Genomic DNA, 27055 nt, shown 5'->3' with positions numbered 1-27055 from the left:
GATACTGGTCCGGTAGATGAAGCAATGCAAGGACTGAAAACTGGTCCTTCATTTGGGGATGAGAACAAGTTGTGTTTCAAGACACAGCTCTGACAATTCCAGTCCTCTGTAATATTATATTAGTGCCAAGGAGACCATCAACTCTAATACCAATGCACTTTCTGATGTAAAAACAAAAACAAAAACTACGTTAGCCTAGGTTTCATGTTCAGTATATAGTGTTGTAGTGGATCTGTGAAAATATGTCATTTATGTATGGCTTATGAAAGAGAAAATTTTGGAGATGGCAGGACAAAGTCATCTGGCAGTGTGACAAATAAAGGGGCCTTTCCTAGAGGCTCACACATTCTCCACACAACCCTGATTCATACAACATGCCTACTGCCTCAAAGTGTCCCGTGCTGCTCAGCACACTTAGAATTAAATCTACCTCCCTGATCAGGTTGATAGGGCACAGAGACATATCCAATGCCGCAGCTCCAGCTCTGCACACCCCTGATCCCCTCTCACCCATGCGCCACCCCCCCTCCCCATCATGGCCTTTTCTGGCCTCAAACACGGCACAATTTATCCTGCCCCATGCCTGTATCCTTGCTGTTCCTTCTTCCTTAATACTCTTCCTCCAGATTTTCTGAGGTCTGACTCCCTGTCAATATTAAAAACTTTTTTTAATGTTTATTTATTTTTGAGGCAAGAGAGAGAATGTGAGCAGGGGAGGGGCAGAGAGAGAGGGAGACAGAATCTGAAACAGGCTCCAGGCCTTGAGCTGTCAGCACAGAGCCTGAGGCGGGGCTCAAACGCATGTACCATGAGATCATGACTTGAGCTGAAGTTGGACGCCCAACCCACTGAGCCACCCTGGTGCCCCTCCCTGTCAATATTTAATCCTCAATTCATACAGTCCCTTCCACTTGCTGTTATCAAAACTGTCCACTACCCAAGTCACTACCACACTACCCCCTTCTGTTCCTTTGTAGCTCCTACCTCAGTCAGGAAGTGATTGGCCCTTCATTTATATTTATTGTCCTACTCTCCTCATGAGAGGAGACAGGGAGCAGGACCTACATGTGTCTTGTTGCTGCTATAACCCCTCTACCTAGACCAGTGCCTGCCACATACTAGGTGCTCAATAACTGTTTCTTGAATGGATGGGGAGCCTAGGAATATCTATTTTTAAAATGTACTCATCAGCCAGATGTAAGAAGCACACGCCCAGTACCCCTCCTCTGATTTTAACCTGAGACTCTGAAAGATTCCATGACTTGTCCACAACCACACAGAAGAAAAGAACAAAAGTAGAAGCATGGCTGTGACCCTGTACCCCTCATTCTTGCCTCTCCTCAGGTGCCCTAAGTCTGGTGGGTCTGCAGAAAAGTGTTCCAGAAAGGAGCTGGACTTGAGTCCTTGGGGCCGGTGGGAATCTACAGTTTTGTTTTCTAATTCTGGCTCCTCTTAAATGCAGTGCCCAGATGCTGGGGCGATAGAAAAGATGAAAGGACAAGAAGTTCACTGGGTTGGTGCCAAAGAGAAAGGTGCACAGACACTACTCACCTGAATGCCCCACTGGAGCCGTAGTATCCCTCATGGTTGTTGGGAGCACAAGTATGGGCTGGGTCGTTGCCACCACTGCACAGAGCACAGAGACTGGAATCTGGATCAGACCCAGGGGCACAGCTTTGACTGAAGAATTCATCTGTGCAGGAAAACAGAGGAGGTCAGCTCTGCCTGCCTATGTTAGAAAGAGAGCCCCAGATTTTATCCCTAGAATTGCCACATTCAGGTGTTTGGTACCATATTATTAGAAATAAGAACCTTAGGGAACTAAAAAATAAAGGTTGCAACTAGAGTAAAGGGGAACTGGCTGAAGTTGGGACAAGGGTCTGTGGAATAGAAGTGGCACAGGGCAGAGGTGTGAAAGGACAGACACAGTTGTAATCCTAAGAGACACAACAAAACTGAAAGTCCCAGGTGGTTGAAATTGTCCCCCATTTTTCCTGCCCTCTGCTTCCCTTGCCTTTCCTTACAAGGTATTCCATCTTGACTCCAGATCCAGGAAGGGGCCTGAGAGACCCAGCTGCCAAGCACTGTGCTGGGCCCCAGGGCACTGTGGTAAGGACGTCACATAGGCCCTGCGCTCCGGGAACCCAAGCTTGTGAGCAACAGTCATAATTCAAGTAGCCACGCCAGTGAATTTATCCACCCCCCCCCCCACCAACCCCCACTTGCTCTGGGAAAGAAGAATATGGTTCTACACCTGCAGATAAAGGAATCTAGTGCAGACCTGGGAGTCAGGGAGAGGCCTTAAGTAGAGAGATGAAGAATGAATAGGAACAGGTTTTCCAGACAGGGAAGCATCTGCAAAGGCCTAGGGCAGGAGTTGGGTGGGGAGCAAATGACACAGAAAGGTTAATAGAGGTCGTTGTGCTGGACCACCCACTGCAAGAGTCAGTGGGGAGAAGGCAAGGTCCAGATCCCCTTTTATACCTTTGTATAGATTTTGTTTTTTATCCTTAGAGAAATGAGGAGCTTCTGAAGGGCTGTAGCAATGGTAGACCAGGTATAGTGGGCAGGATATAGCAGGTCTGCACTTTGCAAAGATTGGTCTGGCAACAGGATGGATGGAATCCAGGCCAGATGTGGTGTGCAGGCAGCAGGTTACTGTTGTAGCCCAGGAGAGATGAAGGCAGCTTGGACTAGGGTAGCGCTAAGGTGAGGGAGATGGTGGTGAGGTGGGGGGGGGGTGGGCGCGGAGAACTGACATCACTGGTGATGGATGGGTGCATGCAGGATGACAGCTTGGTTTCCAGCTGGCGCAAGTGGATGGACTATAGGGTCCTCCACCAAGCTAGGCAGCTTTGGAACAGGACCAGGCTCAGCAGAGATGATGCATTCTGTTTTGAGCTTAATGTGCTTTTGAGATATTCAACTAGATAATGTCAAATAGGCAGTTCTGGAGGTCAAGGAGAGATCTGTGCTAGGGATAACAATGTAATAGTTATCAACATATAGACATAATACTAATAATAGTGATAGCAGCAAACATTTATCTACTACTGGTTATGTGCCTAGTTTTGTATGTATAGTATTATTTGTTTAGATAGTAATCAAGGCTGTAGGTATGGATATGAGTGCCTGAGGATTGAGTTTAGAGTAGGAGAAAAAAAATTTTTTAAGCAACTGAAACATTTATTAACCAGAATGGGAAAGTGCATTTTGTAGAGGTAGGAGAAAAACCAAACCAGTGTGTTTTCACAAAAGTCTGGAGATAGTGTTTTAAGGTGATTTGAAGAAAGAGAAGTCATGGAGAAATGGAGTGGAGCATGACCTTTCAGCTGAGCAACATGGAGGTCATAGGTAGCCTTGATCAGAGTTCTTCCTTATGCAATGACACAGGGAAGCCAGAAGGCAGGGAGCAGAGGAGTAAGTGGGAGGTGATTGGCTCAGACCTTGCTGTTAAGAAGTCTGGCAGTAAAGAGGTGGAGAAACAAGTCAAAAGTGGGAGGAGACTGCTGAGAGAGGCTGGACTTTTAAAAATGGAAAACATTGGGTGAGTTCAATGTTGAAAGAAATTGTTGGCTATACCAGAGGAAGACGTAGTAACCAAAAGAGTGAGGCTCTAGGGAAGGGTGTGGGGGAGGGGCCCCCACGCAAAACACAGGTGGAGGGAGGCTGAGTAGATATAGCCATCAGTAGGCCCACAGCTTCGGCAGTGGGATGGTGAGGGGAAATTTTTCTGATCATTTCAATTGTCTCTGCAGCTGAGATAAGTCATCTGCTGAGAAACTTGGTAGATGGGTGTGGGATGGAAATGTGTGGACAGTGAGGACATTAGGATAATTATTAGGAAGTGTGCGGGGGGGGGGGTTGGCGTAGAGACACAGTGGGGGTGCTCATGAGTGCCAGGGGCCCACTGAGGCCAGCAGCTAGAGCATTTCCAGCGGAATGAACTGCTGGGCCCTGTGACTTCTCCAGCCATGTTTAGCTGCTAAGGTGCAGAGGGTGAAGAGAGCAGGGAATGGGCTTTGCATAGGAATGGGATTTGTGAGATGACGAGAGAAAGCAGGGGACCAAGGGCCTTTTAGGTATTGACAAGAGTGTTGCTAAAATGACGAATATGAGAATCTAAGGGAGATAAGGGTGAAAGTGAAAGATAAAGTGTCCAAGGACTTACTGGTATAGGGTTTTCAATTTTTAAAAAGCAGCCAATCTAGTTTATATGGGAAAACAATACAACACACACACACACACACACACACACACACTACTCTTGCTCTGTAACCCCAGGCTTGTTCCCCGAGCTAGTGGTAATACATAAAGAAAGGGGTATTTCCCTGATATCTGCCCTTTGGGCCAAGCCTCTCCCCTCAGAAGTGAGGAGGTGAGGAGAAAGGGGAGCACCCATTCAAGCAGAGGTGAAGCTCACCTGTAATGTCTGCCCAGCCCTTGACCCCACTACCCACTTATATCATCCCTTGGCATTCCTTGCCATTGAACTGAATTTCTCTCCTACACAGGCACAGGCCCAAGGAAGGGGCTGCCACACCACCTCCCAGAACATACTTACCAAATTTACAGGACCCAGTTTTGTTGTATATTAAACCCATGGGAATGTTCCAGCCTGCAGAAGTACCAACTGAGGGGTGACAGGACTTCCTGCCTTGCAGGGAGTTCCAGGTGAGGTCAGCACTTGGTTTCTTAACCACTGCCACGACGTAATAACCTTGCAACACAGATACCAAGATGCAATTTCAGTAGCTCCAGGACCCTCTGAAAATGTGTTCTAGAGCTGCTACAGTTACCCCCTCCTGCCACTCTCTCAGGGGAGGGGGAATAGCTTGAACCCCTCACCTTACTTTAGCAGAAGACCCTTCCAATAACTATCATTATTAAGTATGGGGCCAAACAGTCTGACAACTGCGCTCCAGACATGTCTACATGCATGCATCCAGAAATTTTTACACATGTATTTCATACTTTCAGTTTTATCCTGCTATACATTCTTTACTATAAGATGCTTTATCCTCCATCAATGATATATTGTAGGCACCTTTTCGATTCAGCAGAAATAGATACAACTATCTCATTCTGTTTATTGGTTAAATCTAAGTTATGTTCCACTATATGGAAATACCATATTTTGTAATCCTCCTACTGGTGGGCATTTATGTTGTGCCCCACTTTGCCAGATTACATATCATCTGCATAAATTTTTATACATATAAGTGTGCACCTGTTGAAATATTTCTGTTCAACGTTAAGTCATAAAGAAAGAGCTTTAATGACTTCTTTTTTAAAGTTAAATCTCAGGGCTCCTGGGTGGCTCAGTCCATTAAGTGGCTGACTTCAGTTCAGGCCATGATCTCATGGTTTGTGAGTTTGAGCCCTGCATCAGGCTCTGCACTGCAGAGCCTTCTTGGGATTCTCTCTCTCCCTATCTCTCTCTGCCCCTCCTCCGCTTGTGTTCTCGCTCTCAAAATAAATAAACTTTAAAAAGAAATAAAGTTAAGTTTCTGATTTTCTAGATATGACAATATTGTTTTCTCTAATTGTGACAATTTAATCTTCTTCCAAATATTAAAAATTCTTTTCTAATTATATATATATACACATATGTGTATATATACATACATATACATATATACATGTATATACATATATGTGTATATATACATATGTGTGTATATATATATGTAATTAGGAATATATATATATATATATATATATATATAAAATTAGGAATATATATATATTCCTAATTATACTGCATTCACTTTCAAAGTAATGCCCAGTGTCTTTGGTGGGAGTAGGCCTTCTTGTCTTGTTCCTGAAAATAATGGGAACACCACTGATATTTCATATATTCCTATCCCAATACTATGTAACTGAACGTGCTTATTGAGTGAGGCCTAAACAGCAAACCTAAATTTATAAGAAGATTAGAATCATAAATCTTCAGAATTAGAAGCTGGTATGGTTCTCCACTGCCACTCCGAACCCCTCTCCCCACTACACTCCCTCTCTTGCTGTTGTGATTCAGGTCTCTAAATATTCAAGCCTAGAAAAATTGGAAGTCAACATGGCAGGTGAAAGATCTGCCTTGCCAGTTACTTCCTAAATGACCTCAGACAAGTCACTTCTATCTAGATCCCCAGTTTCTCCTCAGTAGAATGGTGACAATGATACTCATCCCAGGGGCTGATTTAGGGGGATCAGATGTGCTAATATGGGCACATTGTACATTAGACTAGGACGGGGAAGTTACACTGCTGGGTTTCTAGCTATGCTGCTTGTGGCACAAGCAGTACCAGAGCCCTTCTTTCACTGCAACAGATTCTTCCAAGGCCACAGCAAACCCTTGCTTACCAGAATGTGCTCTATTACACCATTCCAGCAGCCAAATACTGTTACAGTGCCTTTCCTGAGGTGTAGCTGTTTCTGCACAAATAGCATCAATTACTGTCATCTGGTGTGTGTGTGTGTGTGTGTGTGTGTGTGTGGCTTTGGGGTTGATATCTCCATCTCTACTCACATCTAACCTTCTCCATCCCAGTCAGCCACCCTGAACTGTCTTCTAAGCATCTTTGTCCACCTGCATTTGCCTATCACTGAAGTTCCTGGCAATGTCAACCATTCTTCAAGCAGAGTTCCTTCTGACTTCACATATTCTCCAATCGATAGACTGCATGGCTGAGAAAAATGCCAGCCCTTAGGGTTGAGGGTGAAGACACAACTCACTGAAGACTGTTAGCCATGAAAGCAGAGGGGGAGAGGGGCAGCATACCCTAGGGCTTGGGTTCTGTTGCACATGCAGGGGAGCTGCTGCAGGGGAGCTGCTTTGCACCCCAGGCAGCTTGGTGGAGTGTGGGCACGGCGGGGCCTCTATGACCCCATTCTTAGCAGGGAACAGAGATGTTGCTGGTGCTGGGGTGCTCCAAGCCCAGGCGAGCATCTGTTTTCACCTCAGGATCCTCTGTCACTGTTGTTTTCAAAACCTAATGTGTATCAGAATCAGCTGGAGGTCTTGTTAAGACACACAACAGTAGCCCCATCCTTGGAGTTTTTGACTCAGTGGATTTGGGGTGGAGCCCAAGAATTTGCATTCCTCATAAGTTCTCAGGTGATGCTGATGCAGCTGGTCCAGGTGCTACACTAGATTAAGAAACACTGCTCCATTTTCCAAGAGTAGGTACTTCAAGGACAGATTCAGACCCTCTCTGCCCTTGTGGAGACACAGATGGGAGAACTTGTCAACTGGTCTACTCTAAAGATGAGGTCAGCTCCTCTGCTATTAAAATCAGCTGGCCAAAAGCTAAAGGGTTGAGCTCATCTTCCTCCTCCTCTTCATTAGAGCAGGTATGACTCTCCTCCTCTCGTGAGGCCTCCACTTGGCCCAGAAGTGCCTGGAACAGGCTCCTGCCTCCTGGCACAAAGATGGGCAGGCAGCATGTGACAAGGAGCGGGGTGGTGTGTCGGGAAGGGCAAGGGGATTCCAGTCACACTACCTCTTCTCGAGCCCAGGTGCAGGCACTCCGTGGCTGTGCAGCCCTAAGCCTCACCTTCCCCATCTACACAACACGGGATAATGATGCCCACATCCTAGAGGACCGCTGAGAAGGCTAAACGAGAATAGTGCAGGCAGGAGTCCTTTGTTGACTGTAACATACCCTACAAACGGGAATTATTGCTACAGCTTCGTGACGGATTTGCTCCTTAACAATAAGCTGTGGTACTGGCGGCTTCTCCCTATCATCCTTCTGATTTTCTTACAACTCTAATAACTTTGGTTTATTTTTAAGACTTTCCCCACCCTCTCCCCCAACAATGGCCTTTATCTTTGACCCCAGTGTTACTGGTTCTGACTCACCTTCCATGGGTGTATTCACACACCTAGACTCATCCTTAGGCACTAAAAAGAAGAAAAAAAAAAACCAAGATAATGGCATGAAACTCTGCTATTACTCAGTCCAAAGTCATGAGCTTCTCAATCTCAAGAGTGAAGGATAAAATTAAGCAGTGTGTCATTGGTTATCAACAAGCAAGTTTCTGTAGGCCTATTTTACCCCTCTCTGCCTGACCTTTGCTATTTGAACATTAGGTTCCACCTCAGAATCTCCCCAACACTCAGGGGGGTACAGAGAAAGAAAATGAGATGCCCTTTCAAGAGGGGCAGAGGCCACTGAAGATCCTGACAAAGATCTTTCTGCATTTGCTATGTGATTGAAATCATCCTGACATCCTTCTTCTCTGCAGAACCCTGGACTGTGGTGGGCAATCATCATATTCTCGTTATGTTGGAGGGGAAAAATCGAATCCATGGAGTCAGAAAACCGTAGATACGGTCTTCATTCTACCTTGGACACATCATTTAACTTCTCTAAGCCTTAGTTTCAGCAAAATGGAGCTACCATTATTTACTTAGCAGAGTTGTTCTGTATTGAAGAATAATGTATGGTTTCCTGCTCACCGCCTAACTGATGAGGTACTTCATAAATTATATTGGTGAAATCCTCTTTTTCCCAGCTTTATTTTTTTTATGCGAAAGGATCCCCACTAAAGAACATGACCCTGTAGCATCACCCCTCAATCTTCCAGTGCAGCTGGGGTGAGTTGGTTTTGGACTAGTAAATTTGGCACAAGTATTGAAGTTCATGTGGCTCAGCCCCTCCTTTCTTTATTGAAGAGAGTGGGGAGAGGTTGGTTTAGATCTTTTCAATGAAGATTTATGACAATATGTGTTCTCCTCTGCCCTCAGCCATGGGGTAAGCCAACAGACCCGTTCTCCTGAAGTAGTGGGTAACTCTAACTCAAGGGCAATTTGGCAAGCCCTGCAGCCAGCTCTGTACCATACCCTCCAATATCACCTTTTAAGTAATAAAGATCTCCTTTGATCTCATTCTCCTTATTCCTGTATCCATATCTTCATTGGTTCTGACTCTGGGGAAAGAGGATATTATCTGCTAGCCTCTTACATTCCAACAGTAGTTATTATCTCAACAATGAACTAAATCGTTTCTTCATCTTTCATGTCAATGGCCTCGAGGAAATAAAACAGCGAGAGGCACCGCCTCCACTTACTGTAGTTCTCTGCCAGGACAGGCACTAGACCACATTGGCCCGCTATGTAGATGAAGCCTCCATCCAAAGTCATGGCATCAGCCTCTCCTTTCTGAAGAAATAAATCAGTAGCACAAAAGTGAGGCTGTTTCCTGTCTCACTGACCCTCAGAGGTTTTCTGTCTCATTAGCTTTATGTCACATGTACTTTTGATTAATCAAAACTTCTGCCATATAACCACAGGGTTTAGAAAGCTGGACATGTTGACCCAGGAGCAAGCACCCAACACAGATCATGCTCCCTGGCATCTCTGACCTCTCATTAGTCCCATGTTGAGTACTGGACATGTCCTTACCACATTTTATTTGTGACTGTTACTACTCAGCCATCTACATGGCCAGATTCAGAGACCGTATTTACTAATGTTTCTATGAAACATGTTTTCTTCTCTATGGTGGAGTTCAACTCTGTTCCCATAATCGCATTAGCACTAACTCAGAGCACTAACACAACAGAGACATTCGATAAACAATTAATTTCTCCAGTTAAATAATTCATTAATAAGTTATTATTTAAATCAATGAAATTTTCCAACAGCAGAGCAAAAAATGTATAGATAAGGTCACTGATAAAAACACACAGATACATATACATGCTTCGCTTTTGATCTATTAACTGCCTTACTAGAAATTTATCTTAAAACAGTAGCAACTATAGAAACAAAAACTTACCAAGCCCTTACTATACGCCAGGTCCTTTTGAAACACCTTCCAGTGATTATCTCATGTATTGCTCAGAAAATCCAACAAGGTAGGTACTATAATCCTCCCCCTTTTATACATTAGTGAACTAGATCAGAGACAGCTTAAATAATTCCTCTAATAGACAGTCACTAAGACTAAAACATAGTTTCATTCCTTAGCTCATGACCACTAACCCACACAGTCTCCAGGATCTATTTTAAAGGACACATACCTCAAAACTATTCTATTTTTTTTTTCATCCATAAAATGGGCTCCTGAGCTTATTGTGAGGATTAAATGAGTTAATACAAGATAAGAGCTCATAAACATACTTGGCTCATAGTAAGTAGCTTCACAAATATTAGCTATCATTACTATTAAAGATACACCCGGAAATACTGAGGTCATAGAACAAAAATATTCAATCCATATTATCTACAATAGCAAAGGATTTGAGAATAAATCAGATATAGGCATTTATAAATTAGTTAAATAAATTGAGGCTGAAATACTTGGTGGAATATTATGCAGCCATTAAAAACATATTTTAAACAAATATTTCATTACCTAAGAAAGTACACCTTCTGTGCTGACTTTAAATAATAATAACAATAGATAACATTTATTGGCTGCTTACTATATGCTAGGCAATGTCCCGAGCACTCAAATTCATTTAATCTTTGTAACCGACAAATTTAGGAGACTGTATAAATTGCCAGATCTTAATGTACGGGTTATTCCCAGGAAGGCTTACCAAAATACAGATCTTCTTTCTTCAAGAAGACTGTGTGTCTCCTAGGTTTCTGTCAATTTTTTAGTATTTTATTTATAATTTTCTTTTTTTTTTTAATGTTTATGTATTTTTGAGAGAGTGCCAGTGGGGGAGGGGGCAAAGTGAGGGGACAGAAGCAGGCTCTGCGCTGACAGGCTGACAGCAGCAAGCCTGATGTGGGGCTCAAACTCACTAACCACGAGATCATGATCTGAGCAGAAGTCAAAAGCTCAAATGACTGAGCCACCCAGGTGCCCCATAAATTGATTTTTTCTAATCACAAAAATATTGTCTGCTCTTAGAGAAAGGAAAATTAATAACAACACAACTTCATAACTCAGAAATTATGTGGTCATGATCTCTGAGTTATGATGTTGTGAATGATTTTATTTATCTTTCATTTCTCTTGTAGCATGTAATATTTTTGGCACCAGAAAAAAGTTAAACTTAATGACTCAAGGACTGAGAAGGCTGATTTGCTTTCATAATCCACACCCTGGGATGCCACCCCACTTCCCAAAGCTCCCAGGACTCCAGAGCTAAGTACCTAAGGAGTCTGGGTCTTGGGCCAGCCTGAGCTGGAGGGGTGCATTGGGTGGAGTTGCATGGGGCTGAGGAGGGGGTGGGGCAGCACACAACAGGTACATCTTAGCCTCATGGCTGACAGGAAGACATATGGGAAAAGGGCAGAGAGGCCATGTATCTGTGTGTCCAAGCCCAGCTGTGGAGGTAGGGCCCTCCTTACCACTATGGCAGCGATGCAGTTCTCAATGGTCTCCTCCGTGGTACACTGTAAGGCGCCACCACTTACAGCACTCCACTCATCGCACTTGACCCTCTCATGGTGGCCCACTGCACACCACAGCACCCTCTGGGAGTCTTCCACACCTAGGACAGGTGGAGAAAAGCCCAGCATGCAAAATAAGTCCTCACATACATCTGGGAGGTTAGTGCCACTGACTGCAGAATGGCTGCCCAATGGTGTCCTCACTGACAGCAGCAGAGTGGGCATGAGACATCCCTGCTCATTCCCTGCCTATCACCCTCTGGGAGAAATGGGGAACTCAGTACTCAGAAGGAACAATGAAGGCAGAGCAGTCCCTCTCCCTATTGACCTCACCTCCTCAAGTACACCCTTCTGAGGGGAGGCCTTTCTGAGCACCAGCCCAGGTCAGGACCTTCCGGGGTTTTCTCTGACAGGACTGGGTTCTCCCATCCAGCAGCATTCCCTAGTTGGTAGTCATGTGTTATCTTTGGGGTGGGCCTAATTGTTCTCCCCTCACCCAATATCTGCTCACCACAGTATACCCACATCTAACACAGTGGCTTTTGTAGGTGCTCAATAACTATTGGTTGACTAAATGAAGAAAAAAATAAGGAAGGAAAGAAAGAAAAAATGAGCCATAGGGATCCAGAGGAAGGCAAGAGCTGAATTAACACCCTCTGACATCCTAGTTTCATTCCTAATAGTGGCAGAGGCCATGTTCCCACATCAGTTTGGGATGTGCTATTTCTCCTGGGCACTGGGAAGGTGACCCTGGTTAATACACAGGACTGAGAACCATCATTACTTCAAACTGACTGTAACCTGAAGGTCTTCAAAACCCTTTTGTGATCTCATAATTCAGGCCTTTGGTGCAGCTCAGCAGAAAATCCCCTCACTAACCCCTGGGAGTTGGTAGCTCCCTTAGGCTCCATGGGCCAGTGAAGGTTGGGTAGGGTGAGGCTTGCAGGCACTGGGAAAACTTCTCTGGCTTTCCTGCTCTGCTGCCCTCCCGGGACCTTACACACCTATCCTTAGATGCTGAATGGCAGCAAAATATTTGTATCCCAGGTATAGCTTGGCATCCATCTTAGGAGGGACTCTTAAAAACCCATCGGTAGCATCTGTAAACAGCAAGTCCTTCCCATGAGGAGAGGCAAAGAGCTGGAATTCTGTTGACTTGTCTTTTCCAAAATGTTCCTGTTCAAAGGATAAAACAAACAGAGAAGGAGGGAGGCTGGCATAGCAAGGGAAAGGGAAAACAAACCCAAAACCAAATAAGGAAAACTGAAAGCGAAAAAACATGAGCACCTGAGAGTAAAGACAAAGCGCCTGGCCCACCAACGTCCCTGTGTTTCCTGGGCTTCTCATGCCTCTCTCCAGGGAATACTTTACCCAAATCCCAGCTGGTCTGCCATGTGCGGCTTCAGGGAAACCGCCAGGGGCTGTCCCTCTGAGATTCACACCAAGAGGTACGGGTTGCTGTATGCCAGGCAGCTGCTCCTCCCCAGTGTCATGTTCCCATGTGACAGGCAGTGAAGGCTGCCTTATTCCTGGCCATTAGTGGCTCTAGTGGCTCTAGTGGTCTTCGTCCTGGAGTGGCTAGTGGTCCAGCACCTGCCACTGAGCCTGGACATCAGGAGTCCTGGGCTCTCCTCTCCTACCTCAGGCCTACCACTGAAGGACCAGCTGGAAACTTTCCGGCCTCCAAACAATGGAAGGGCCCTTTGCCTACAACTCCCACTAGCTGGCCCAAAGCCATTCCTGACTATTGTACCTACCCCCAAGGTCTTTCCAATGTCTGTCCACTTTTTGCTTTTGCAGTGGCTGTACATGAAATGTGACCTCTGGCAACCTCCTGTACTTCCTAGGGGTACACACAGCTTACTTCCCAGGGCTCAAGAATCTTCCCAGATATACCCTACAAATTAGTTCCTCTGACCTCTACAAAGTACACAATCCAGGTCTCAAAGGTTGTACCATTTCATCTGGTGGTAGTTTGTATGTATATTCATCATGTCTCCCATACTCATCTGGGAGCAACTCAAGGGCAAGTCATTGTGCCCTTCATCTCTGAATCCCCAGTGCTAAGCAGGGAGCGCCAAGAGAGAGGGGTCACGGGATGAATAAGGGCTGGATGGGAGAGGCTGCCACCAACACCAGACAGAAAGAACGCTCATGGCAAGAGAACCTGCCACTGAGGGAAGTCAGGAGGGCAGGATCGCATGCCAGTAAGATAATAGGAGAATACTCCATAGAGGAGGGGCACCTGCCCTGCATTGTGAGGACCTTTTAGAACTGAAAAGAAAAAAATGGAGCAATGAGGCTCTTCTATAGAGTCTTTGGACCAGGAGGTCAATGATATAAGTGAGGGTTTTATGGCCTCTGCTGTCTATAACATATACAGACTGAGTGGCTTTTCAGTGAAGCAGATGATGTGTGACATGGTTCCTGTCCTACACCCAGAAGAACTTCCAGAGTAGCTAGAAGGGAATGTAGGAAAATGCCCCAAATCCAAGCAGGGACACCCCCTCCCCCAAGCAGGAAGGGAGGATGGTGGGTGGGAATACCTGGGCCTGGTTGAGAAGCTCCCAGATCAAGTCCTCCTTGCCCCCCACCTTTCGAGCCACGACAGCATGAGAAGGGAAATGGGCCAGGTGACAGTCCTTGTATTCATCCACTGACTTCTGGGAGTTGTCCAGGCAGAGCAGCTCATACTGGTCCCTGTCAGCTTTGTTTGGCAGGTTCTCTGGGGGAAGAAAGCCCAGATGAGCCAACTGTAGACAGAGCTATAAGCTGTGGTCCCTGCTGCTCCCTGAATCACAGACACTGTTTGACCTTATTGTAATAACTTTCTAGGCCCAAGATGGAGCTAGTCCTGCCGAGGTGCCACATAAGTAAACCAAAATTTAGATCAGCTTTTGTGTCCCTGTAAATGCTCTGCTTGACCAGAAACAAAGTCTATTCAAATCAGCAAGTCCCCGAACACCAAGCCAACCCTGGACCTTCTAACCTAGACAAAGTTGACTATATGGCCCCAGTCAATAGTCTATTTGTCTCTTCCTTGTCCTTTATTCATTTATAGAAGCTCCCTGACTTCCACCCCATTTTTCAGCTCTCCAAAAGGAGACTGTCAACTTCATGAAATGTTAAAATGTGTTTGTATCACCTAATTTGTCTTTAATAATTTTTTAACAACCTAAAGAGGACTGAAAGAAAATTTTTTCCAAATACATTTTATACATATGAGGAACCTGAGGCCTCAGGAGGTGAAATGACTGATTCTCACTGCAGATAGACCCGGGGCCGGGAAGCCTGTTTGGCCCAGGACCCCTCTGACTACCCCACACGTCTGTAACTCTGCCGATATGAATGATGACAGCAAATGTTTTCTGAGCACTCACAGCACACCAAAGACTGTGCTGAAGGCTTTCATTTAATCTTCATAGCAACTGGGGAGGCCAGTGATATGATGATGCCATTCTAGAGATGAGGAAATGTAGGCTCGGAGAGTCAAGGTAACTTGTCAGCTAGTCTGAGGCTGATGCATCACCATGCGAGGACAATCCAGGTCCCCCACTAAAATGGCAGTCCTCCCCTGGAGGCAGAGCCTGCTGGGGAAAGGTGGTGAAAGAGTTGAAGGAGGCATAGGGCCCCAGTCAGCGTACTCTACAGGTACAAGGAGGGCCAGAAAACCTTGTGAGGGAAACAGACTGTTTGGTTCCCCTTATCTTGGTATTTGAAAGTGTTCTGGGTTGAATTGTGTCCCCTAAAATTCCTATATTGAAGTCCTAAATGCCCGCTACCTGAGAACGTGGCCTTACTTGGAAATAGAGTCATTGCAGCTGTCATTAGCTAAGATGAGGTCACACTACAGTAGTGTGAGCCCCTACTCCAGCATGACTGGTATGCTGATAAAAATGATACACACGCAGGGAGAATGCCATGTGAAGAGAAGGACTTAGGTTGGGCCGGTGTGACCACAAGCCAAGGGACACCAAAGAAACCACCAGAAAGCTAGGGGAGAGGCAAAGAACAGATTCCCCCTCAGAACCTCCAGAAGGAACCCACCCTACTCACACCTTGATCTTGGACTTCTAGCCTCCCAAACTGTGAGACAATAAACTTCTATTGCTTAAGCCACCCAGTTTGTGGTATTTTGTCACGGCAGCCCTAGAAAACTCATAGAGAAGGTCTTTGGGGTTCATAAACTCTCACACTGAAAGGGAAGGAGTACAATTCGAATTCTTGTATAAGGTTACAAGTTTAATTAGGTATGTCGAAGAGAAAATACATTTTAAATCTTTATATTAAAAGAAAAAATTTTAATGATTTAGTAATATCAGAATTCAATTAAAAAAAATCAATATGGTCTAATAGCTCCAGAAAGAAAGAACTTTACCTCAAGGTCCCAGTGGTAGCAGCAGCTCCCCAACACTCACTTGTACCCCAAAAGCCTGATGGATAGTCTCTTATAAACTTCTACTTAAAAGGCAATGAGTGGGGGTTCCTGGGTGGCTCAGTTGGTTAAGCGTCCGACTTTGGCTCAGATGTCATGATCTCACAGTTCATGATTTCAAGCCCTGCATTGGGCTCGCTGCTGTCAGAACAGAGCCTGCTTTGGATCCTCTGTCCTCTCTCTCTCTGCCCCTCCCCTGCTGACTCTCTCTCTGTCTCTCTCTCTTTCTCTTTCTCTCTCAAAGTAAATAAATTAACTTTTTTTTCGAAGGCAATGAGTGATCTATATTAGCAGGTAAATGACTTTCAGTAAAAGTAAATGAGGACAAGCTGGGACAACCTGTTGTTTTCAGAAAGTGAAGATGTTTTCAAATGCTTCAGGGTGAGTGTTAGAAGACTCTGCCCACTGGCATAGTAACTGTGAGCACTTGAGCAACCAGAGGAAATAACAATGACAATTATCTGGAACAACTTGATTCTGGGAAATGAAACCCATGAATGACCCCACTAATCAAATTTACTGATTATTAATAAGACATGCGTCAGTTGCCAAAATGCTAACAAACCAGGTCAGTGTGTAATAATGAGGGGACTGTGAATTGTGAATAGCTGAACAAAGCAACAAAGGACCTTGAACTCCTCTTTCATGCTAGAGAAAGACACTGTGTTGTAAGGAGCTCTGTGAAAAGTGATGACTTAAAGTTTCCTTTGAGGAGGCAGACATTTATCTTAAAAATGAACCTAGCATACTGAATATTCATTTGGTTTAAACATTTTTAACAATACAAGTGTATTCTGCATGTGATAGAAATTTGATTGGTTACAAAACAAAACCCAGATTCTGTAACTTCAATTTGCCTGAAATATTATTTTGGTTTTTTTGTTTCTTTCTGGTAAATGGCCCAAAACTCTTTTTTTTTTAATTTTTTAATCTTTATTTTTGAGAGAGAATGAGAAAGTGGGGGAGCAACAGAGAGAGGAGACAAAAGATCCAAAGCAGGCTCCAGGCTCTGAGCTGTCAGCACAGAGGTCAATGTGGGGCTCAAACTCACAATCAGTGAGTTCATGACTTGAGCCGAAGTCGGCCGCTCAACCGACTGAGCCACCCAGGCGACCCGGCCCAAAACTCTTAAAAGTGTTTATTTTTTTCAATGTAGAAACACAAAAGAAATATATTTTTGTCCACAGTAATAATGCTTTTGCAACACCTCTAGTTGTAGATGTGCTAATAAGTTCTGAAATCATTATAATAATTTGTGTGTTTGTTAAGGTGTTTGAAGCATTTAGGAGCCATTTATACTGAAGAATTCGGGAGAATGTGATTACATTTGAAATGGATATTGCAGTGGCTAAGAGAATTGAATTATTACAACTTGTTTTATTAATTGTTAAATACTGTTTCAATTCATTTAGTAGATTTGCAAACTGAACAAATTGAACACTAAACCAAGTACAAATAACAGAAATGATTTTTATACAGAAACTCTCCTGTATCATTAACAGTCTTGTCATCACCCATCTCTAGATGTTAGGAAACTTTCAGGTAAGAACCAGTTCCCCTGGCCAGGGTATGGCTCACATGATTCTCCCTCCATCCAGCACTTACCAAACACTGTCATATGCCTCACGAAGGCCACATCCCCCACACCATCCTGCAGACACCTGAGGAATGGGACAGCGATAGTCAGGCCACTGTCCATGACTTGGGCTCACCCCTGCCCTGGCAACCCCTCTGAGGCTTTGCCCTGACCACTGGCTCACGCAGCTTTGCCCACAGTTTCCCAGACTTCAGTGTGTCCTCACAGAGGCAATGGCCCTGTCTGAGGGGCTTTTGAACCTCCACAGCCAACCCGGGTCTAAAGTAGGCAGGAGCTCTGTAAGCCACAACCCAGGTGATTCTAGGGAGGGATGGTGTGAAGGAAGGACCCATACTTTCCCCTTCAAAGGCAGCCTAAAGTGATTCGTTTTTTTTTTTTTTTTTTTTTTTTAATAAAGCCCGATACATGGAGGATAAAAACTCAGGATAGCCTTGGATTCCCAGCCAGTTTTGTTCTGGTTTTGACCATTAGCCATTTCTCTTACAGACATGGAAAGGTGCCTGCAGAGGGCTGAGAGGGAGGTGGCGAGAGGCGAGCACATGTCCCTGACACAAGGAGATGCTCTGCCAGAAATAAGCAAGCTGGGAGGTCTTGGCCTTTGGCCCAGCTGGAAGCCCAAGCCTGTGTGTGTGGATCCCAGAGACCTAGAGATAGGTCTGTTCCCCAAGCCCTCCCTGGTCCAGGAGGGAGCACACAGGCTCCCTGGGGGGCAAAGAAGGGCTCCCACACAGAAGGCTGCTCCTCAGGATGGTTAGGAGTGAGGGTGGGCCATGGGAGGCACTCAGGACCCTGGGTTTCACACTGACACTCTAGGTGGTCTGAGCAGGCCCTGTCTATTCCCTGTGCCTTAGTTTCCCCATCATCAGGGTGAGGAGAAGCAGGGGGGCCCCACTCACTTGAAGGCACCTGAGTAGCCGAAGTATGGTTCCTGGAAGGAGCAGGCACACTTGTCTGTCCCTTTCCCCACACACAGTTGACACAGTCTGGGGAACGCTGTCCTGTTCGCACAGGGGACACAGCTGCCGGAGAAGAACTCGGCCATTTCTGCTGTGGCTGCTCAACACAGACATATGGACCTCAGGGCATGAACTGGCTGGGGGCCTCTGGGTTGTGTATGTGTGTGAGTGAGTGGCCCTCTGTGAGATCCCATGAGGCTGTACATACTTCCCAAGACTGTCCTAAGGAAGCAGATGTCCAGAGGTGGCCAACAGTGCCCATAGCCAAAGAAGTGGATGGCCCAGGCATCTGGGCCTGTGTTCAGACATCACATGTGTTCAGACATCACACCAATGTGTGGGCCTGGGGTCCCTAGCATGTCCACTGCAGAGAGCCACCTACCTACACTGAACCACGGGACCGCTCACCTTGTTAACTCACCACCATGGAGGCTCTAGGTGTGGCAGACAGAACTCTAAACACTGCAGGAGCTCCAATTGCTCTTTCTTGCCTCAGGACATGGTCCCACCCACCCCTCTCCCCTTTGGATCCAGGAGCTATGGTAGTTGATGGTAGTTCCAGGAATCCATGGGAGAGGGTTGGGATAACTTGTCTGGTGGTTGGTAGGGGGTAGGCCAACAGTCATAACTTTTCAGACAGATGTACAGCAGTGTCAGACATGGAGGCAAAAGAGACCCCAAGAAAGGGCAAACACGGCCAGAGCTATGGCCCAGGCTTTGGCACTCCATCTGACCCCAAAAGCCCCTTGTTTCTATCACAGGCAAAACATGGATGCTGCAGAGTTGGCAGGGATCAAAAGCACAGAAAGATTTGCCCATCATCTTTCAAAGGCTAACGAGGCACCCTAGACTCCCTTGGCTCATCATAACTGAACAAAAAGTACATAAAAAATTCTTGGCTCCAGTCTGCTCCTCGCTTCTTGCCCCCATCCCAAACCCTCACCCCAGGCACTGAGGCCTGACTGCCGGTGGTGTGACTATAATCCCTAGTGAGCCTTCCTGGGAAGCTGGAAGGGAGTTCCCCTTTCTCATGAGCCCCAGGGATGGCCCTTGTCAAGGCAAACTGCTGGGGTTACAATGAATGTGGGGCTTTCAGAAGCTCAGAGACCAAGGGACCTTTGCCAAGAGAAGACTCAGCTGCCAGCTCCCGAGGGTCGCTGGTGCAGCAAACCCAGCTAGTCACATTTAAATCAGGCTGTCCTCTCCTCACCTTGTAGTTCATGAAACTCAGTGCCTGATAGTGATTATATGGCCCCAACACAATCTATGTGGGTGACTGGCGTAGGAGTCCTGCCTGAGGGCACCCAGCCCTAGCAAGCCTACCTTTTTCAATGGAGTCAGAAGGAAGAAGTACCCCAATGGGTATGTTCCACCCAGCAGACCATCCTAGGCCCGTGTGGCAAGACTTCTTGCCTCGGAGCTGGTTCAGCTGGAAGTCGCTGTCCTTCTTCACCACAGCTACAGCATAATGGTAGGTTTGTGGATCTGCAAAGGAACAGAGTGAAAGGAGGACCAAAGGAAGACACCACATTATTGCTAACTAATATTCCAGAGTGTGTGCAATGGGCAACTTCAGGAAATCCTAGGACCTGCACCATCTCCTGGTGAACAGGTGAAAAAAGAAAAAAATTGGCCTTTGATTAACAGGAGTGGGGTGGGGGGAGTCCATTTTCAGGGCAATGAACACTAGTTCCTTTAAGCCAGCCCCTTGTAGCCAATGGAGACGTGGGGTTGAGGCCACCGGCTACTACAGGGCCTGCAGGGCATTCTTAGGGAGACCTTCAGCTCCCAGTCATTGTGATGTTACTGTTTTTCCCCAAAGGCTTTTCTCCTTTCTCTGTTTCTTTGCCTGCAGCCCAGACACAATGGTAAAGGTGTGAGAGGCAGGATGCAGGGGTGACCCCGGGATTTTGACAGAGCCCTGAAAGTTGGACACAGATTGAGGTGGGCTGTGCTCATGTACCCACTGATGACAGTTATGGACAAGTATGGGAGGAGGCAAAGCCTTATTCTTCAACTCCCCCCAAATCTCTCCTCACATCATTCACAGATCCATGTTCTGTAGCAACTGCAGGGGAATTAGCACAGCGAAGAGGCTGTCCAGATCTGTGTGTCTCCAGAGAAGGGCCTCTCAAGGGTGCAACCCCACTGGGTAAGTGATGGACTCTGGACAGCACTGCCCCCTCTTATCCAGCAGTACCAAGGGCATTTCGATCAGGATGCATACAGTTCACAATTTCCCAGGGAGAGTCAACATTCTAGCCCCTGTAGGTCAGCATAGATGACAGACTCCTTCAATCCAAAGAGCTCCAGCAACTCTGTTCCCTACAGGCTGACAGAGACCCTGCCTCCCCCTATGGCTGCAGTGTCAGACCAGAGACCTGGGACCCCCGGGAGAACGCACCATCTTTTGACCCAAAGAATTCTGCCACGATGGGCTTCAGGTTAAAGGGGAGCAGGCCTGCCTCAAACACCAAACCTCCTTCGACAGTCACAGCATCTGCTTCATTTGCCTGAAAGAGAAGAGACCAGACCATGAATGGAGCCCCTAACCTAGACCTCTGCCAGGGACAGTTGACCCATAGATATCTGCATGGGTCAGACCTCATTTCCTCCTTATTGTCCACTCAAATGTCACCTTCTCAGAAGGCTCTCTCCAACCACATCTTAATACAACCACTCCATGCACAAATGCTGAGCTCCCCCTTTGCTTTTTCCTTCAGTCAACCACCTGACAACCATTCATTGTAAATTCCTTCCCCTTTGGAATGCAAGCTCCACCAAGGTGGAGATACTTTTTTTGTTTGGTTGGCTTTTTCCTGCTGTATCTCAGAACCTAGAGAAGCACCTCCTATAGGTAAGTGTTCAATAAATGTTTGTTGGAGAAGTTAGTGAGTGAATTGTCAAATATTTCCATCCATAAGAAGTTATGGCTTGCACTCACAGATCTGGATTCTCTCTTCAAGTATCTGTCAGCCTAGGATTCCTTCCTTCTTGTGAGAAGCAGCAACCTCACAGCCTCTTCTCAGAAGTGAGGTAGATCATTTCTCAACCCATCATGGAAACCTTTTTTTTTTTTTTAAAGAGAGAGAATGAGCAGGGGAGGGGCAGAGAGAGAGAGAGAGAGAGAGAGAGAGAGAGAGAATCTTAAGCAAGCTCCACACTCAGCACAGAGCCCGACACGGGGCTCAATCTCACAACCATGAGATCATGACCTGAGCTGAAAACAAGAGTTGGACACTTAACCAACTGAGCCACCCAGCTGCCCTTAGAAATAATTTTTTAAATTCACATATCAATTCACATTTGAAGTAACTTGGCTTTTTCTGAATTTAGTGTTGTGTTTCTATATACTTGCCTCCTTTTTCCTCCTCCCATTTTTCTTACACATGAATTTTATTTATGTATTTATATATATAGTATATAATTAATACTCTGTTGCATGTATCAGAACTCAATTTAAATTAACTTAGGTAAAAGAGGCATTTAGTATAAAGGTAAAAGGACAAGAAGGCCACTGGGCCTAGTGAATACCATCAAGGTCAGAAGCAATTACATACATGGGTTTCAGTTCATACCCATGGGCTCCAGCTCATTACTGGTGGTTCCAGATTGTTCTTGCTCTTCCCCCACTTTACCTACATCTTCCCTTCCTGGCTGCCTCCTCCTCAAGCTCCAATGGCTTATGAAAAGTCAGTAGTCTTAATAGAGACTGTATAACCTGCTTCGGCAACTGCATAAGGTCAAATTCTTGTAACAAATCAATCCCCCCCATAGATGAATTAGAAAAATAAATAAATAAAAGTTTGTATTCATGTTTTTGACCCTTACTGAATATTTCCCAATTATTTTCCAGAAATGACACAGAATTTATAATTCATAATACCAATAACAATGCATATTAATGTCACAGAAACCTACCAGCAAGAAATTCCATCATTTAAGAAATGTTATTACATTTCTAGGTATAAACTGTTACTTTAAGGATGGCTTTATTCAGGGGCCCCTGGGTGGCTCAGTCCGTTAAGAGTCTGACTTCGGCCCAGGTCATGATCTCAGGTTTGTGGGTTGGAGCCCTGCATCAGGCTCTGTGCTGACAGCTCAGGGCTTAGAGCCTGCTTTGGATTCTGTTTCTCCCTCTTCTGTCTACCCTTCCCTGCTCACACTCTGTTTCTATTTCTCTCAAAAATAAATAAACATTAAAAAAAATTTTTAAACAATGGCTTTATTTGCATTTGATCATTAAAAAGTATGAACATTTTTTCCTTTATTGTTTATATCTTTTATTAGTTGTAATTTCTTTTCTGCAAGTGGTTTGTCTATAGCTTGTTATCCTTAAGCATTTTTTACAAATTTAAATGATATCTTAATCTAGTTTTTACATTATGCTGTTTTGTCATAGTTGATGTGAATATATTTTTGTATGCTTAAGGTCTTAAAATCTTTTTTTGTCAAAGATTTAAAACTTTTACATTTCAAAGCTTATCTACCTCTGTGATTTATCTTGTTATGTCTATCTATATTAGTCAAATTGCGTCAAACTGAGAGTTTGTTTGGTAAATGGATTAAACACTTCACTTAATTTTGTTGCTGAAGAGTTACACAGGGGACACCTGGGTGGCTCAGTCGGTTGAGTGTCCGACTCTTGGTTTCAGCTCACGTCACGACCTCATGGTTGGTGAGTTTGAGCCCCGCATCCAGCTCTATACTGACAGTGCGGAGCCTACTTGGGATTCTCTGTCCCTTCCCCCGCACCTCTCTCAAAACTAAATAAACAAACATTAAAAAAAAAAAAAAGAGGTACCCAGTTGTCTCGCTAAAGAATCTTTTCTTAGTCATTTACTTAGAAAGTTTGCCTTATCACACATATCAGTGTAAATCTATACCTTATCATACATATCTGTGTAAATCTACATGTATCTTACCTAAATTTATTAAGCCTATGGCCCTAGTGCCCTAATGTTGGATATTGATCATAGCTGACATCTGCATCATATCATGTAGACAACTAGACAGATGAATATATATATAGCAAGCTGTGAATATGTATGAATTTTGTTTGCTTTCAGCCCTCCTAACATCTGCACCAGGACCCTGGTCTTTGTAATACTGCTATTTAAATATTTTATAGTTTCAGGTAGGCCTCCACCACTCCCTTGCTAATTTTCTTTTTTAAAATACTATTTATAGGGGTGCCTGGGTGGCTCAGTCAGTTGAGCATCCGACTTTGGCTCAGGTCATGATCTCATAGTTCGTGGGTTCGAGCCCCGCGTTGGGCCCTGTGCTGACAGCTCAGAGCCTGGAGCCTGCTTTGGACTCTGTGTCTCCCTCTCTCTCTGCCCCTCCCCCACTCGCACTCTGTCTCTATCTCTCAAAAATGAATAAATGTTAAAAATTTTTTTTAAATAAATAAAATACTATTTATATTCTTATCCATGTGCTTTTTCTTAAGATTTTGTAATTATTTGATACTCCTAAAAGGACTACACTTCGATGAAAATTATATTAAACTTATTAACTTGGAGAAAATATGCAAGTATTTGATATTTAATCTTCCCATCTAGGAATATGTCATATGTGTTTATTAATAAATATTGTTCATTTATCCTAGACCTTTGTATTATATTTGTTTTTTTTAATATGAAATTTATTGTCAAATTGGTTTCCATACAACACCCAGTGCTCATCCCAGAAGGTGCCCTCCTCAATACCCACCCTCCTCTCCCTCCCACCCCCCATCAACCCTCAGTTTATTCTGTTTTTAAGAGTCTCTTATGCTTTGGCTCTCTCCCTCTCTAACCTCTTTTTTTTTTCCCCCTCCCCCATAGACTTCTGTTGAGTTTCTCAGGATCCACATAGAGTGAAAGCATATGGTATCTGTCTTTCTCTGTATGAATTATTTCACTTAACATAACACTCTCCAGTTCCATCCACGTTGCTACAAAGGGCCATATTTCATTCGTTCTCATTGCCACGTAGTATTCCATTGTGTATATAAACCACAATTTCTTTATCCATTCGTCAGTTGATGGGACATTTAGGTTCTTTCCATAATTTGGCTATTATTGAGAGTGCTGCTATAAACACTGGGGTACAAGTGCCCCTATGCATCAGCACTCCTGTACCCCTTGGGTAAATTCCTAGCAGTGCTACTGCTGGGTCATAGGGTAGGTCTATTTTTAATTTTTTGAGGAATCTCCACAGTTTTCCAGAGCAGCTGCACCAGTTTGCATTCCCACCAACAGTGCAAGAGGGTTCCCGTTTCTCCACATCCTCACCAGCATCTATAGTCTCCTGATTTGTTCATTTTAGCCACTCTGACTGGCGTGAGGTGATATCTGAGTGTGGTTTTGATTTGTATTTCCCTGATGAGGAGCGACGTTGAGCATTTTTTCATGTGCCTGTTGGCCATCCGGATGTCTTCTTTAGAGAAGTGTCTATTCATGTTTTCTGCCCATTTCTTCACTGGATTATTTGTTTTTCAGGTGTGGAGTTTGGTGAGCTCTTTACAGATTTTGGATACTAGCCCTTTGTCCAATATGTCATTTGCAAATATCTTTTTCTAATCCGTTGGTTGCCTTTTAGTTTTGTTGATTATTTCCTTTGCTGTGCAGAAGCTTTTTATCTTCATGAGGTCCCAATAGTTCATTTTTGCTTTTAATTCCCTTGCCTTTGGAAATGTGTCGAGTAAGAAATTGCTGTGGCTGAGGTCAGAGAGGTTTTTTCCTGCTTTCTCCTCTAGGGTTTTGATGGTTTCCTGTCTCACATTCAGGTCCTTTATCCATTTTGAGTTTGTTTTTGGGAATGGTGTAAGAAAGTGGTCTAGTTTCATTCTTCTGCATGTTGCCGTCCAGTTCTCCCAGCACCATTCGTGAGAGACTGTCTTTTTTCCATTGGATATTCTTTCCTGCTTTGTCAAAGATTAGTTGGCCATACTTTTGTGGGTCTAGTTCTGGGGTTTCTATTCTATTCCATTGGTCTATGTGTCTGTTTTTGTGCCAATACCACGCTGTCTTGATGATTACAGCTTTGCAGTAGAGGCTAAAGTCTGGGATTGTAATGCCTCCTGCTTTGGTCTTCTTCTTCAAAATTACTTTGGCTATTCGGGGCCTTTTGTGGTTCCATACAAATTTTAGGATTGCTTGTTCTAGCTTCGAGAAGAATGCTGGTGCAATTTTGATTGGGATTGCATTGAATGTGTAGATAGCTTTGGGTAGTATTGACATTTTGACAATATTTATTCTTCCAACCCATGAGCATGGAATGTTTTTTCATTTCTTTATATCTTGTTCAATTTCCTTCATAAGCTCTCTATAGTTTTCAGCATACAGATCTTTGACATCTTTGGTTAGGTTTATTCCTAGGTATTTTATGCTTCTTGGTGCAATTGTGAATGGGATCAGTTTCTTTATTTGTCTTTCTGTTGCTTCATTATTAGTGTATAAGAATTCAACTGATTTCTGTACATTGATTTTGTATCCTGCAACTTTGCTGAATTCATGTATCAGTTCTAGAAGACTTGTGGTGGAGTCTATTGTATTTTCCATGTATAATATCATGTCATCTGCAAAAAGTGAAAGCTTGACTTCATCTTTGCCAATTTTGATGCCTTTGATTCCTTTTGTTGTCTGATTGCTGATGCTAGAACTTCCAACACTATGTTAAACAACAGCGGTGAGAATGGACATCCCTGTCGTGTTCCTGATCTCAGGGGAAAAGCTCTCAGTTTTTCCCCATTGAGGATGATGTTAGCTGTGGGCTTTTCATAAATGGCGTTTATGATGTTTAAGTATGTTCCTTCTATCCCAACTTTCTCGAGGGTTTTTATTAAGAAAGGATGCTGAATTTTGTCAAATGCTTTCTCTGCATTGATTGACAGGATCATATGGTTCTTATCTTTTCTTTTATTAATGTGATGTATCACATTGATTGATTTGTGAATGTTGAACCAGCCCTGCAGCCCAGGAATGAATCCCACTTGATCATGGTGAATAATTCTTTTTATATGCTGTTGAGTTCGTTTTGCTAGTATCTTATTGAGAATTTTTGCATCCATATTCATCAGGGATATTGGCCTGTAGTTCTCTTTTTTTATTGGGTCTCTGTCTGGTTTAGGAATCAAAGTAATTCTGGCTTCATAGAATGAGTCTGGAAATTTCCCTTCCCTTTCTATTTTTTGGAATAGCTTGAGAAGGATAGGTATTATTTCTGCTTTAAATGTCTGGTAGAACTCCCCGGGAAAGCCATCTGGTCCTAGACTCTTATTTGTTGGGAGATTTTTGATAACTGATTCAATTTCTTTGCTGGTTATGGGTCTGTTAAAGCTTTCTATTTCTTCCTGGTTGAGTTTTGGAAGTGTGTGGGTGCTTAGGAATTTGTCCATTTCTTCCAGGTTGTCCAGTTTGTTGGCATATAATTTTCATAGTATTCCCTGATAATTGCTTGTATTTCTGAGGGATTGGTTGTAATAATTCCATTTTCATTCATGATTGTATCTATTTGGGTCATCTCCCTTTTCTTTTTGAGAAGTCTGGCTAGAGGTTTATCAATTTTGTTTATTTTTTCAAAAAACCAACTGTTGGTTTCATTGATCTGCTCTACAGTTTTTTTTAGATTCTGTATTGCTTATTTCTGCTCTGATCTCTATTATTTCTCTTCCTCTGCTGGGTTTGGGGTGTCTTTGCCATTCTACTTCTATTTCCTTTAGGTGT

At 44.2% G+C, this 27055-nt stretch overlaps 1 protein-coding gene across 4 annotated transcripts in view; it reads right to left on the bottom strand.

Moving 5' to 3' along the window:
• LOC125174858 (inhibitor of carbonic anhydrase-like) overlaps positions 1-27055 on the bottom strand; it is a 56754-nt gene that overhangs the window by 7754 nt on the left and 21945 nt on the right. The window contains exons 3-13 of one of the 4 annotated variants that reach the window (XM_047874774.1): positions 20749-20857; positions 19668-19829; positions 18285-18441; positions 17397-17452; positions 13903-14081; positions 12361-12532; positions 11315-11457; positions 9076-9166; positions 7865-7906; positions 4565-4720; positions 1552-1693 (exon numbers count right to left, since the gene is read on the bottom strand). In XM_047874774.1, coding sequence (XP_047730730.1) covers positions 1552-1693; positions 4565-4720; positions 7865-7906; positions 9076-9166; positions 11315-11457; positions 12361-12532; positions 13903-14081; positions 17397-17452; positions 18285-18441; positions 19668-19829; positions 20749-20857 — 1409 coding nt within the window. The remainder of the gene's footprint in view (positions 1-1551; positions 1694-4564; positions 4721-7864; positions 7907-9075; positions 9167-11314; positions 11458-12360; positions 12533-13902; positions 14082-17396; positions 17453-18284; positions 18442-19667; positions 19830-20748; positions 20858-27055) is intronic. The other 3 variants (XM_047874775.1, XM_047874777.1, XM_047874776.1) reach the window with 3 other exon arrangements.

The sequence above is a fragment of the Prionailurus viverrinus genome, chromosome C2 (genome assembly GCF_022837055.1).
Source record: "Prionailurus viverrinus isolate Anna chromosome C2, UM_Priviv_1.0, whole genome shotgun sequence".
In the NCBI taxonomy this organism is placed as follows: domain Eukaryota; kingdom Metazoa; phylum Chordata; class Mammalia; order Carnivora; family Felidae; genus Prionailurus; species Prionailurus viverrinus.
This window is presented reverse-complemented; position numbering and strand designations above follow the sequence as displayed.